This window comes from Urocampus carinirostris, chromosome 5, assembly GCF_059441175.1.
Source record: "Urocampus carinirostris isolate Australia breed hairy pipefish chromosome 5, RoL_Ucar_1.0, whole genome shotgun sequence".
Taxonomy (NCBI): Eukaryota; Metazoa; Chordata; class Actinopteri; order Syngnathiformes; family Syngnathidae; genus Urocampus; species Urocampus carinirostris.
In genome coordinates, this window is record NC_142353.1 from 14,041,116 (window position 1) to 14,055,574 (window position 14,459).

The 14,459-nt window shown below is 39.0% G+C and overlaps 1 protein-coding gene across 1 annotated transcript in view; it reads right to left on the bottom strand.

Annotated features, from left to right (window-relative positions):
- Positions 1-14,459, bottom strand: part of LOC148365497 (dynein axonemal heavy chain 10-like) — a 31,702-nt gene extending 17,243 nt beyond the window's left edge. The window contains exons 1-35 of the mRNA XM_088335856.1: positions 14,335-14,459; positions 14,136-14,260; positions 10,666-11,056; positions 9,788-10,179; positions 9,508-9,698; positions 9,015-9,213; positions 8,733-8,927; positions 8,462-8,632; positions 8,153-8,329; positions 7,897-8,049; positions 7,652-7,821; positions 7,423-7,574; positions 7,186-7,350; positions 6,894-7,101; positions 6,617-6,773; positions 6,062-6,538; positions 5,838-5,996; positions 5,650-5,766; positions 5,463-5,565; positions 5,208-5,386; positions 4,927-5,138; positions 4,212-4,368; positions 3,904-4,137; positions 3,706-3,828; positions 3,313-3,546; positions 2,983-3,206; positions 2,634-2,903; positions 2,375-2,558; positions 2,169-2,303; positions 1,913-2,065; positions 1,613-1,801; positions 1,338-1,484; positions 444-635; positions 246-364; positions 1-159 (exon numbers count right to left, since the gene is read on the bottom strand). Coding sequence (XP_088191982.1) covers positions 1-159; positions 246-364; positions 444-635; positions 1,338-1,484; positions 1,613-1,801; positions 1,913-2,065; positions 2,169-2,303; positions 2,375-2,558; positions 2,634-2,903; positions 2,983-3,206; positions 3,313-3,546; positions 3,706-3,828; positions 3,904-4,137; positions 4,212-4,368; positions 4,927-5,138; positions 5,208-5,386; positions 5,463-5,565; positions 5,650-5,766; positions 5,838-5,996; positions 6,062-6,538; positions 6,617-6,773; positions 6,894-7,101; positions 7,186-7,350; positions 7,423-7,574; positions 7,652-7,821; positions 7,897-8,049; positions 8,153-8,329; positions 8,462-8,632; positions 8,733-8,927; positions 9,015-9,213; positions 9,508-9,698; positions 9,788-10,179; positions 10,666-11,056; positions 14,136-14,260; positions 14,335-14,422 — 6,701 coding nt within the window. The 5' untranslated portion in view covers positions 14,423-14,459. The remainder of the gene's footprint in view (positions 160-245; positions 365-443; positions 636-1,337; positions 1,485-1,612; positions 1,802-1,912; positions 2,066-2,168; positions 2,304-2,374; positions 2,559-2,633; positions 2,904-2,982; positions 3,207-3,312; positions 3,547-3,705; positions 3,829-3,903; positions 4,138-4,211; positions 4,369-4,926; positions 5,139-5,207; positions 5,387-5,462; positions 5,566-5,649; positions 5,767-5,837; positions 5,997-6,061; positions 6,539-6,616; positions 6,774-6,893; positions 7,102-7,185; positions 7,351-7,422; positions 7,575-7,651; positions 7,822-7,896; positions 8,050-8,152; positions 8,330-8,461; positions 8,633-8,732; positions 8,928-9,014; positions 9,214-9,507; positions 9,699-9,787; positions 10,180-10,665; positions 11,057-14,135; positions 14,261-14,334) is intronic.

Below are 14,459 nucleotides of genomic sequence, written 5' to 3' on the forward strand. Positions count from 1 at the left end.
CTCCTCTCTTGTTTGTCAGTAGGTTTGTTGATGTCACGGAATATGTTGGATAAAACCCCATCGGTCCAGTCTCGAGTGTCCGGATCCAGAATTCCATACAGTTCTATGACACTCACAGCTTTTGGGTTGAGAGGATATAGTTTGGTGTGAAATCCCAACCTGATGCATAGAGATTATTAACACTGATTCAAATTTGCAACAACCTGGACACAGTTTAGTAATTTTTCTTTTAAAATATCACTGACTTGGTTTGGGCTTGACATAATGTGCTGATTACAACCGATTTGCCTCCACCTGTTGGGCCCACTATCATAGTTGTATGTCGTGTCATCATTGTTTCATACATCTGCACCACTTTATCCACCTTAAAGATACACAATAAGGTGGTGCCACAGTTAACTACACAGTAAAATCCATGAACTACATAACATGGCACTATTAACCTGAATAGGGAGTAAGATGTAGTTGTTCTCTTGCAAGTTTTCTTCAACAGCATCATTGAAGTTGGGATAGCGAACGCGAGGGCATTCCAGCCCAGGAAACAGGTCTGAAATCAGCCCAAGGAACAAAGGAACATCTTCAAATATAAACTTGGGAAGGTTCATATCCCTCAAGGCTCTCATCAACACCACATCCTATGGAGAAAAGAAGAAAACTCTTAAAGTGGTTAATTCAACATCAGTCCAAGGATAAACTTCTGATACAAACTCATTGGTCAAAATATAAACGCTGGGGTGAACGAGCCTTTTCTGTGCTCGCCCCCAGGTTCTGGAATCAGTTCACTGTCGAGGTGCATCTAATTTCTGACCTGGGCCTCTTTAAATCCAGGTTAAAAACCCACTTCTTTAGGATGGCATTTAATGATCAGTAGTACAACGACACTTTGATAATATTTCATTGTATTCAATCCCCCCGTGACCCTACTGAAGATAAGCTGTGCAGATAATGGATGGATGGATGGATGGATGTATTCAATCCTGTCGTATTTTATTGTCTTTATTATCAATTATTTTTTTCAGTTTTTCGTTTGCTTCTCTTTTATTATCTACTGTAAAACACTTTGGCACACCAGAAGGACTGTTGTAAAGGGCTGTATAAATAAAGTACATTTATATTTACTCAGTGATAACCATTTTATTTTGCATTCCCTAAGAATTTAAGTATTGACCATTCATGGGTCACCGGATTTATTCAGGGTTTTACTATGGGCCCCTAAAATAACTTAAAGTAGTCAAACAAAGGCAAACTACTGCGTTCATAGGATTTGGGTGCGTTGAAGATATTGTGAAAAAAAAGGTTTGATTTTTAAAACTATAAATTGTGGATACATGCAATACCTCAGTGATATCTGGTGAGCCTCTTTTCAGTTCTCCTGCCATCACAAGTACAGATTTCAAAGCTCGCAGGCCAAAATCATAATGAGACTGCTTCGACAGCTGCTCTCGAGCCAACTTATACAGCACAGTCATTTTCTTTGCAAGGACCTGAACAAAAAGCAAAATGAGGGGTTCATCTCAAAGTAAACAAATGTACATGTTTTTGCAGTGTCAAGTTATTTTGGGGATATAGAGTAAATGTAACCAGAGAACAATATCATGCATTCATTTCTTACTTTGGCCATTAGGAATCCTTCTGAAAAGAGCATGATCTCACAAATTTGTTGCAAGTCAGGCACAATCACCACAACAGGCCTGAATAGAGCTTTAACCGATTCAGGCAGTTCCGTGCGACCCGCATAGCCTGGGTTCATGGTGATAAAAATTCCAATCCGACTATCCAGTGTAATCTCGTGACCTTCAAACTAATTCAGAATTGATAGTCTGATGGTTAGTTACTGTACAACAAGGCAATAATCTCTTTGGCAAAAACAAAATAAAAAACTGTATGAAGTTATAACACTTGAAACACTTACATTAAATATTTTAAGGTATTGAATGAGAGCATTACGGATGGTTTGAATTTGAGAAGAAATGACTGAAAGGACTGAGGCATCAATCCGGTTGAATTCGTCAAAGCACCCCCAGGCTCCACATTGGGCCAACCCAGAGAGGATTTTCCCCACAGCCTGCATAAGATAATAATTCATAAAATACACACAAAAGGGAGAAGTATGGTGGGTGCAATTATATTCATTACAATGACTTTGCTATTCATCCCAGATTAGCTACCATGTAGTCCATGCCTTCACCACAGTTGGTAACAACACATAGCAAGCCTAGAGCTTTGGCCAAATCTTTAGTGGACTCTGTCTTTCCAGTTCCAGCTGGTCCAGCAGGAGCCCCACCGAGGAACATGGAGAGAGCCTTTGTCATAAACACATACCTAAATTAACTACTTTTTGCATGTTAAACATACTAAAAATGTTTTCGCAAACCTGTGTGATTGTGAGGTAGATCCGGTCAGTCAGAGGAGTAATAACCAATCGGCCGTTCAACCCCATGTATTCATAACCATAACTAAAAGTTGCACTGCACTGACGCACAACAAGATTGTCGTCTTCCTGGACCCAGTAGAATCTCAGCTGGCTCTCCCACTCAAACTCCTTAGCATCTGTGATACTACAGAGTGTGTAATGAGGCTCAAGTTTGTATTTAGATTATAGTAGCAGCAGATAAAAAAAATGGAACAATTACCTGTTCAAAACAAAGTTGTCAACAATATCTCTTGCATGGACGTCTATGATCAAGACAGTGTTGATCTTCTTTCTGTCATTTTTTTTCATAGGCTGTGTTGAACGCGTTACCAACTCATCAATCTGGGAATGCATTTTTGTGGCGTAGTTCTTTAGAGCGTATTTGTCTCCTTTTTTCAAGTTGTTAAAAACATCCTCCACCTCCCACGTCCACCAGACCTGATTTGTAGCCAGTACCACCATGCCCTGGAACAGCAACATCCAGTCCACCCTGAGTGGCAAAAGGACGTTTGGTGAGAAAGGTTTTACTCAAGACACAGAAAAAAAGCCTACTTGCAATCTGCACTCACCTCCCTCTGTCCTCACAGTAGCGAAAGATTGCTTCCTTAGTGATGAGTCGATTAGTTTTCCTCATCTCGTGTAAGACACCTGTCATCCATTCTTCTACCCTTCCTTTGACTGAGACGGCCTTTGAAAACTCCATCACCTCACCCTCAGCAGACACCATCGCTCCTGCTGATATTTCCCCGCTGCTTTCCGAGTCAAACCGGAGTGATGCGATGTTATCATACATCTAGTGGTAAAGGGTGAAAAGTTTTACATTCTGCACCTGATTTCACACACTTTTAGCAGAAAGTATAAGAGTGATAATTAAAAGAAAAATATAAGTCCATTGTTACCTTTATCATATGTTCTTGCACACACTCATGATGGCTACTTCCCAAAATGCTAAGTAGTTCATCATCAGAAATGAAGAAGAAACGTGGGAATGCATCCCGCTTTGAATCTAGGTAGTCGTTGAGACTCTTCTGACACCTCTCTAAGTTCTCACTAAGTGTCTGCAGGTCTATTAACCGGTTAGGAACCACGCAACAACGCTTAATGTTTGGGTTGCCCTGACAATCATTCATTATCTACACACACACACACACACACACACACACACACACACACACACACACACACACACACACACACACACACACACATACACACACACACACACGCACAAAAGAATTAAACAATCATCCTACTATTTGTTTGTTGGTTCGATTGTCTGGAACACAACTCACATCTTTGAATTTTTTATCAATGATGTCAAATTTCTTGGCTTCTTCTGGTAACTGGGAGGAAATATCTCCTCCAATGAATATGCTCTCCAAGTACATCCATTTTCGTTGTACCAGCAACCACACCTAGTATCACACCACACTTGATTACGTTTTTTAAATATAACTTTAAACTTGATGGTTTTATTCACACGTTCTCACCTCTATTGTCTCGCTAATAAGAGACAGGTCTTTCTCCCATTGTTGTATGGTGCTTAGGAACGGTCCTACGAAACGACTCCCAGCCATGCTTTGCAAGTTCATGGCGTCATTGTCTACAATCAATAAGATCTCATCCACCGCACCCAAAACAGAGCACTGTTGATGGGGACCTTTACTGTAGAGTGTAATATTAAATTGCATGGTTCCCCACGTTTCTACCACCTCCTTCACACCCTGTGATACAAATACAAACACTGATTGATAATCATTCACTTTAAAAAAGGCTTTCAACAAAGGGAGGGCCCCACCTTTTCAATACCAAGCTCTTTCGATGCTGAGGAAACAATTTCACCTATAACATCGGCATATTTATGAAGCTCCATTGCAAACATATTCTCCAGCGTGAAGGTTGCAGGGTTCATCTCAAAGCTTGTACCAGTCCGCTCCATCAATTCTTTCCAGTGCCTATTGGAAGAAATGTTTTAATTTGGTGTGTTTTAAACTCATTCATGGTTTACAGGTTTTGTTACAGGTAGTATAAGGTGACTCTTTTTTTTTTCATTGTTTTCCTCAGTTAGCATAGCAAACTGGGTGAACATATGAAGTATTGACCCAGATCAGGAAGATACCAGATAATTTTTCATTGTAATTTTTTGAGCTGACTACTATCTTGTATTCTGTTTCGCTCCATTGTTATTTTTACCACCTGTTATTGTAATATGTTTTGCTTCTTTACTCCCGTTCCTATTACATATGACATTTTCCTGCCGTCCTTTCTTGATCGGTCTTCTAATCTTGTTGCGTTGTGATGCTTTGTTTGCTTCAATACTTGCGCTATTGTTTTCTAGTTAATTTGTTTGTTTGCTACCCATTTAGAAAGAAATGTTCCTCCTATTACAGCTAGATCACAAAGATGAACTGACAGACAAATGTACCGATTGATCCATCTTTGGATTCATTATCCAAAGTTGTATAGCTGCTAAAATAACCTCCTTCAAAATGTTGGACCATGTTAACATTTACCTTTCTCTGAGGGCTTCATTTTTCAGGTCCAACAAAAGAGGAAGTGAATCTCTAAACTCCTTCAATCTACCATCAAGAATGACGGCCACAGGAAGTGATCGCACATCTTTGGGCAACTTTTTCAATTCTTTAATAAATCCTTCAGTACCATCCTGGAGAAACTGTATATTTAAGTCGGCCCACAAGGTCTGAGACCATTTGTTCTTTGCAGCCTGCGAGACAAAATTAAGTATGGGTTTTAATGCATTATACTCTTAAAAAGAGGCTCTGTTTAACCCAACCTTTTGCTCCTGGTAGATGTCATAAATCAGCCTGAAACCATTCATGTCTTTTTGGATGCTGACAATCTCCGGATATACCGTGATGGGAAGATCCAGCAGCTTCTCAGCATTAGCAAGGTCTTGCCTTCCCTCTACTGCTTTAGCAAGCTCTGCTTCATAGTGTTCCATTTTTGATAGCCCTGTAAGAAGAAAGGAATGACTAAATAAACATTCTTGATAAAAAAAATCATGCGGGGTGGTAATTTTCTAAAATACCTAGGTCTAGATCGTCCCCAACAGCTCCTGGACCATCCACATTAAAGCTTGCAACAAAGACGGATAAATTCTGTTGAAACTCTTCAGTCATACCCTTTGTTGTCTGTGAGAAGCAAGGTGGAAAAAACAATTGTAAGGACAAATGTACATTTTTGCAATGGTTGAGGTTAAAGTGATAGGGTTTAACCTCCTTAAATGATGCCTTGACATTTGTTAAACTTCGATCTACTCGCTTTGATTCTACAAACAGGTCGTTCCATATCTGGTTTATATTTTCCAATAGTTCTTTCTCCTCCTTTGCCACCTACACATAGTGGGGTGATTAGATAAATATACAATACAAAAATATAAATAATGTGGATGATTTTACAGTACCTGTACTTTATACATAGCCAGTGTCCTGTATCTTTCCTGAATATCCGTGATGTTCAGTTTCACATTTAAAGACATGTCTTTAATGTCTGAGATCGTACCAAGGACACTCTTTAAGTTGTCAAAAGTATCAGGACTCTCTTTGAGCTTCTCTGAAAGTTGCTGATGGAAACAGTTCAAATGTTACCAGTTGTAGCTAGTGCATATGCATATTCAGTAAAGCATACCATAAGTTCTTCTTTCAAGTTGAAGAGTTCTTCTTTGGCTGATTTGTTGAGCAAACTACCAAGTGAAAGGATCCAGGACTCTGCAGTCTCCTGCACTGTACGAGCCAATGGCTCCAGATTCAGTTGAATGATGTGCACATTCTTATAAAGAGCCTCTAAAACCACCCTCTGATTTATTTGAGCATAAAACTGCAGGGTTTGATCATACATAACACAAGAAGGGTTTTTTTCGGCAAACTTCTCACAGACTGTGGCATTGTTCTTATCCCACAGAGGCTGATACTGTTTCCAGTGAACAAGGTACTGGTCTACAGAAAGCATCAACTGCTGAATATTCTGGGAAACAGCAATGGCGCTTTCATTGATCTGGGGATGATGACACACTTCCTCAAAGAAGTTTAATGTCACAAAATCATCACCATCTACTTGTTGTGGGGGGCACTCAACGCATGTTCCAGACATCCAGCGCACAAATTCCTGGAATATAACAAATAGAGGTGCCTCAGCTCACTTAACGTATTCACCGATGAGCCGATTTTTAAAAACTGGTCATACTTTGGTGCTTTCGACACACTCTCTGATACATTGTATAAGTGTCCGGGAAATCTCATTCGTTTTGGGCTGCAACAGAATCTTGGGGGGAGAAAGAATGGCATCCACACGGAAGAGAGGCGTGTTTCCCATTAGCACAACATTGAAGGCCTTGATGTTCCTGAACCAGACAATCAAATAAATGTTTAGTAGAATGAATCATGTATGTGTCCTTGTTCCACTAGATTGATTGAAACAATAATTTAACTTAAATAATCAATAAAAAATTTGCAGATATTACCTCACCACCATGTTTATGAGAGCAATGTGAACCTTGCGTTCCCAGGCTGCATAATAACCGGACATACTGTGGCACCTGCCAGTGTTCGTCTCCATAATTAAGTGTTCCACCTTATTGATGACAGGTCCAATATCTGCATATTTGCTTCTTAATAAATTTACTGTCTTGATACGTTCTCGATCCATACATTCATAAAACTCCCTAATACCTGAAAGAAAATATTTGTCAGATACAGGAGTGACATTGAATTAAAATGTTTTGTAAAAATGTACACAAAAAAAAATTTACATACTTGGTAAAAGTTCAGTTTTATCTGGCGCTGGACATTTCAAGAGATCCGCTGTCATTATGGACTGCAATTTGCTTTCAATATCGAGCTCGTTGTTCTGTATTTGATTTACAACCGTCTCAAACTTTGATAGCTCTGGGTAGCTATTGTTGATAAAATCTGAAATTGCTAAATTGAAACATTAACAGCAGTGTCATGAACTATTTGCTGAAATAAAAGGACAAAATATAATCACCATACCTAAGGAGTTCCAGTTCAGTCTTTTGCATCCAGGAAATAACACAGTTTCTACCTTTTTTATGTTTTGAGACAGCATAGCAATCTTTGCATCACTCAGGCTATCAATTATAAAGTTGTAGCGATTGACCAGCCTCTGCAGTTCATCATTGTACCTAGTGATAATTGCAAAAGTGTACTTAAATGACTTTTTAGTTTGTTCTGCGTTTATATCCTTGGTAAATGTCTGTACTTTATGAAGTTGGCCTCCTGTAGAGTCACGTTTCGAGCTACTTCAGGCATGGAGAAAGACATTGAACTCAAATTTTTCGTCTCTGCAATTATAGTCATAATCTCTGGCGGAAAGTTAACATGGTACCGCCTATCTCTTTGACCCTTAATATCAGGTTTGGCTGGAACGACCTGACAATTGTAGAGGAAGAAAATTAGTACAACTTAACTTTTTTTGTAAGAAAACAGAATTAAGGCAATCCATACCAGCTCAAGTTGTGTTTCCTTCGAAACTATGATCAAGACAGGTTTTCTCAACAGCAAAGGCAGGTTGCGTTCTGTGTCAGTCATCCATGCTCTATACTTTTTAACACCATACTCTCTTATTTTTTTGGACATTTCAATGTATTTGTTCTTTGACTTTTCACAAAGATAAAACAAATATTTGTAAAATGTTACACAGGTCATCAGATCAGCCTCAAACATTACAAATATTCAGTTTAACACAAATGTAGACACTTACCAGCACACCCATCTCACTTTCCAATAAATTTGGCATTGTCCTGAGAGGTAGCATGCCACCTTTTATGCGTTGAAAGAGGGAATGCGTCCACCGGACGCCTCCTGCTATCGGTGGTTCATTCTTATTAATTTGTGGCTTATCCCTCATTTCCTCAAATATTTCATTTATACTATCCACCTTTAACAGAAATAAGTGAGTGTGTAATTATATATATATATATATATATATATATATATATATATATATATATATATATATATATATATATATATATATATATATATATATAGACAACAATCGTACACAAACCTCTTTGCAATACTGAGCTAAAACGTCATTTGTCTTTTTCATCAAATGATTATTGATGGCTGGTCTGGAGCGAATATCTTTGTATTTGACAAGCATTTCAAATGCAGCAGTTGAAGAGCGCAATGTCTTGAAGGACTGGTCAATAAAAGCAATAACCTCCCTCTCAATGGCCTGAACAAATGAAGATAAACAATAAACAGCATTAAACAAATACAATGCTAATGCTCTTAATATAAACATGGAATATTGTAGAAAGATAACCTGAACTTACATAGACTGAACTATTGAAGTTTTGCATGATAATTTTCCAGCTGCTCATCTTACAACTATTGAAAGGATCAAAATTCGCCTCCTCAAAAGGAACGATCAGATTGTCCACTTTGACTTGTATTTCATCAAAACGTTTTGGATCCCAGGTCACACTCTTTAACTCTGGGCTGAATATGTTGTAAAACTCTTCCAAGTTCTAGACAAAATAGAACAAATACATAATAAAGCTCCCAAAATATGTTCCATGTGTCAGCTCAGTGTGTGGAAGTGTAAGAAAACTAACGTGCAAAACATTGGATAAATCCTGGCAGATGGCAGCCATGTAATCTGTTTTCTCAAACAGCTTCCTCCTGTCAAACTCCCATCGTTTACCAGTGCCTCCGTTTTGAATTTCGGCGCGGACTTCAAAGTATGATGACTTCCATAATTCTAGAACCTGCTTGGCCTCATCCACTTTGGATTTGGCCACCTGTCTCTCATCTCTATCAAAAAGACAGACCACGATACTGTCAGTACATTTGATATTCAGAAATCCATAAACAGCGAGCAAAATCAAATTTAACTTGACAGTGAGCAAGGTTACAATTTGAGACAATCAACTATTTTGCTGATACACAATTGAGTAAGCCTGGGATATACAGTATGCACCATGGTTCCAGCTCCTAAATTGGTAGTTGCCAATGCTAGTGGCTAGCATCTCTGAGGGAGGAAGCGTCTGCGACCATTTTGTATTGCCCAACCTTACATATACCAAATTGAATAGAAAAGGCACATACTTGAAGAGCAAATTCATATCAATGACTTGAGCCACACGCTCAGACAGTTGCCAGACGATGCGCTCCATCAGAGGGACCATGCGATCATTTCTGTTATAGTGGCAAGAGATTAGCCACACAACTTGTAAGCTGTTCATCAGAGGTGGGATAGTCTCTAGGATCACACCAAAGTTTGCACCTATGGCCAGGTTCTATACATAAAAAAAGAAAAGATTTAATGGTGGAATATTTGCTATTAACTTTATTAAAATGTGTGTAATTTGGGTCAAACACTACCAACCTTAAAATGCCTTTCAAGCGTTTTGAGAAATCCCACATTTTCATCTGCTTCCATACTTAATTTAACAAGTTTAGCAACTGTAACATCTAGTGTGGAAACAACATCTGATTGTGTTTTGGTCAGGACGGCCAAAATTTTCTTAACCACAGGTTGATTAAGCTTTGCCGTCAGAGCGCTGAGGATAGAGGCACGTTCCTGCCAAAAAATGATTTCTGCCATGGGACGAGGTGTCTCTGGCTTCTTGCGTTCCAGCTCGTCAATAACAGTGCCAAGCTGAAAATGCCAGTTTCTCACACACTGCTCCAGATCTTCGACAAGCTCAAAATCTAACACCAGTTTATAGATATCTGGCTCCAGGTCGAGATGTTCCGGGATGTGCAGTGTAATCTCATCTGCAATAAAACAGTTATTAGTTTGTTCAAAGGATAGAATGTATTTTGTTCAGTCTCCATTCATCTAAGATAGTGAACTTAAGTCTTCACTTTTTCAAAATACCTCTAAAAATGCTATTCACCGACTTCACTCATTCTTAGAGTGTGACCATTTAAATTGATCGTGCTTTGGATGAAACCAAATCTACCAGTAATCATTCCATTTTTAAATATATTGTCACCGCCGTGTGAAAAACACATATCTCCAAAACATGCCATTTTTCAAAATATTTTGCCATCTCAATAAGTTTTCTGAAACCTGTATGCCAAAAGTACAGAAATGCTGCATCAACAATCACACAATGTGATCAGATTGCATTACAAAATGTAGCCGTTTTTGTCATGACAAATGAAAAAAAAAAGAACAGTATGCATATCTATTAGTAAATATATCTATTCTGTTTTAAACAGATACAAACAGTGGCTGTTAATGTGTAATTAACAAACCTTGGGCTTTTAGCTGTTGAATAGTTGTGTTGACCACTCCTAAGAACTTGTGTGTGCTGTTTAGTAACTCATCACGAACCGGTGCTTGATCTGGTTGCTTAGTTGCCGTCTTCTTATCACCTTCTGATCCTTCAGGGGGAGGAGCTTCTTCAGGCGAAGGAGCTTCTTTAGGCAGAGGAGCTTCTTTAGGCAGAGGAGCTTCTTTAGGCAGAGGAGCTTCTTTAGACGGAGGAGCTTCTTTAGGCAGAGGAGCTTCTTTAGGCGGAGGAGCTTCTTTAGGCGGAGGATCTTCTTCAGGCGGAGGAGCTTCTTCAGGCGGAGGAGCTTTCTCAGGAGGAGGTTCTACTGTAGGTTTCTTTAACTGATGGACTGTCATCAATGGAATGTAAATCTAAAAAGAGAGACAATCATGCCATCTCAATTTGTTGGATTTGTTTGATAGGTTTATTCCCAGAGCAAATGCTACTTGATTTTAGAGGTGTTAGCACATTATCAAACAAATAAATAACTTAATTACAAAAATATATTTTAAAAAAAGTCTTCTGGCAAATAACTGTTTTTAAAGGATTATTTTTTTAAACGTAACATTATTTCAAAAGGTGGGTTGCATCGCTAAAAGTGCGCCCCAATAAGGTTGAAAGTAGAATACTTTTTCTATTAAGGTTGTGTTAATAATGCACAACTGAGTTCAGAGATCCTTTATAATTGTTTCTCCACCTGCTCTTTTATCTACTTTAATCTTACTTTTAGCAATGCCGTTCAGGCTGCGGAACACATTAGGTAGGAGGAATGGGGTGTGGGTAGTCACTTCATGCTCATCCCTGTGTCTTTTTTCTTCCTATGTGTTATTGTAGTTTGAAATTGGTAAAAGTAAAGAGGCCTATTTCAAGTATAGTGGAAGAGGCCTTTTTTCAAGTATAGTAGAAGAGGCCTATTTTAAGTATAGTCCAAACACCAACCTGAAACTCCAAGATAGATGTTAATTCAAGCAAATCTCAGAAATGCACGGCCTTGCACACGCATCATGAACGAGCTGACTAAAACACCCAAATCCACCCACACCAATCTCTAGGGGCCACTAATGTGTCGATGAACATGAGCAAGCTTGAAAACATTTCACGATCAATTGTATAAAACACAGTGGCGGAATGTGCAGTTTACACCTACACCTTCACTCCCGTCCGAATTACTAATGAGTCATTTGCGAACCAACACATTTTTTTCCAGGTATCCTGTGTTGTTGACTTTAAATTTGTTGAATAGAAAAAAGCTTAAAATTGTTTTGTATTCTATTTATTCTTTGTATATCTGTAAATATTTTAATTTATGTTTCCTTAGTTTTTTATTGAATGTGTTTTACATAGGGCAGCACAGCGGCGCAGTGGTTAGCGCTTGTGCGGCACAGTTCATGTCATGGGAACCTGTCGTGGGTTCAAATCCAGCTCCAGACTTCCTGTGCGGAGTTTGTATGTTCTCCCCGTGCTTGCGTGGGTTTCCTCCGGGCACTCCGGTTTCCTCCCACATTCCAAAAACATGCATTTCAGGTGGATTGGCCGGTCCAAATTGTCCCTTGGTGTGAATGAGCGAATGAGTTGTCTGTCCCTGTGTGCCCTGGCAGCCAGTTCAGGGTGTCCCCTGCCCATTGCCCGGAGATGGCTGGGATGGGCTCCAGCCCCCCCGCGACCCTAATGAGGATAAGCGGTACGGATGATGAGGTGTTTTACATAAGTCAAGTCATGTCTATTTGTACAGCCCTTAATCACAAGAAGTGTCAAAGGGCTGCAGAGACCACGGACTAGTACAGACTATTATTACGCCATCCCCTGACCTAAAACCTAAATAAGGGCAGGGAACAATTTTAACAAATGTAAAATGTGGATGTATTGCATAATTTTGTTGTTGTTGCACTGAATAGTCAATATTTTAATTCACATTTTGGTGTGTGTTTTTCAGGGGTTCTTAGTTCCTTGAGGTTGACATTAAAATTACGTAGATAAAAAAGTCTAAATGAGTTACTCAACGTCGAGGCACGGCGGGTGAGTGGTTAGTGCATCTGCAGCACACTTCTTAGGTCATGGGATCAAATCCATCTACCATCCCTCCTGCATGTTCTCCCTTCGCTTGGTTTCCTCCCACATTCCAAAAACATGCATGTCAGGTTAATTGGCTGGTTAAAAATTGTCCCTAGGTATGATTGCCCGAGTGAGTTTTCTGTCCCTGTGTGCCCTGCGGCTGGCTGCCAACCAGTTGTCCCATGCCCACAGCCCGATGACGGCTGGGATGGGCTCCAGCACCCTGGCAACCCTACTGAGAATAAGCGGTGCAGATAGTGGATGGATGGAGTTACACAACACGGCGACAACTTGTGTTGCCACAGTATCCTTCATTTTTTTCCACTTCTTTTTGTTTGTTTTTGTGAATGTATTGAAATTCCAGTGTCTCCAAAAGTGGGGGGGCATCTGCATTTGGAAAGGGGTGGATTGCTGGCCTATGGGAGCAACGCTTCAAACACGTTCCTGCTGCTGTTCGCTACAATCCGTCAGTTCCCTTTACTCACATTGTTGATCCATACCTTGCTATGTTTTTGCATCATAATCCTTAAGTGTTTGCAGGCTTGGGGAATAGCGGAATACAACGTTACGCAATTAGGAAAACAAAAACTGTAACTGTATTTCACAACGGTTGAAAAAAAAAATCTAATTACAGGTATATTTAGCAAAAATAAGAATTATTTTGCAGCACTACAATTTCATTTGTTAGTCTATTTACACATACATATTGCTCTGGTATATAAATATTGCTTACTATGTGGAAAATAAAAGTGTTTTTTTGCCAAATAAACTATACTACGTTGTAAAAATTTAAGCACTTCTTTCATACAACTACAAGCAAGTAATGACATTACCTTGGATTCAAACTTTTTTCAAGGTTACAGTGTTCATTTGTATTAAACAAAAATGCAATAATTTGATGTATATTTAGTTTTCTTAAGTCTTTAATTAGCATATTTGGTATGAAAGTAATCTAAAAGTGATTGAAAGTAATTAAGTTACTTGGATAACGTTACAGATCACATTTTTCCACAGGGAACTAGTAACTGTATTAGACTATATTTTTAGGTAACCCAACCATGTGTATATCACTGTTGTTGAGAAAGGGGGCTTTTTTGTGTAATTTAAAGTGGCATTTTATTGTTTGAAAAGTGTTTTACAAATAAACTTGATTTGATTTGATGCTATCAGTACGTGGAATCTGCATTGATGAGTTATTACTGGTATTCGTCTGAAAAAAGTGGTATCAAGGATTACTAATAAATAGCCTAGGATTGTTAAAGTTGAACTGGATAATTAGTGGATTCACAGCTCAAATACATATTGAACATGTTTCATTTGTGAGCATGAAGTAGAATGTTATGGTGACCTATGAGTACAGGTCCACATTTTGATGGTTGCTGACGATTGTTGACTTACATGAACGAGTTTTTTCTGCATTAACTGCAGGATATAGTCATTACTCCTGATAATCTCCTCAGGAGTAGGCGACCGGGATTCTTCCTCTTCCTCCTCACTTTCGGGTGAGGACTCGTCTTTAATTTCTAAACATATGTTTGGTTTAAAATGTGAACATGTTTGCATTTGCAATCACACGAGACGGCAGAAATTAACTCACCAGCTTCTTCTGACAGGATTTGGGAGCCCGACTCATCTTGGTCTTCTTTCGGCTCCGAAGTCGTTTCTTCTTCTTGATTCTCTTCCATTTTACAGAAGTTTCACGTGCTCTTCAGTTAATTAAAT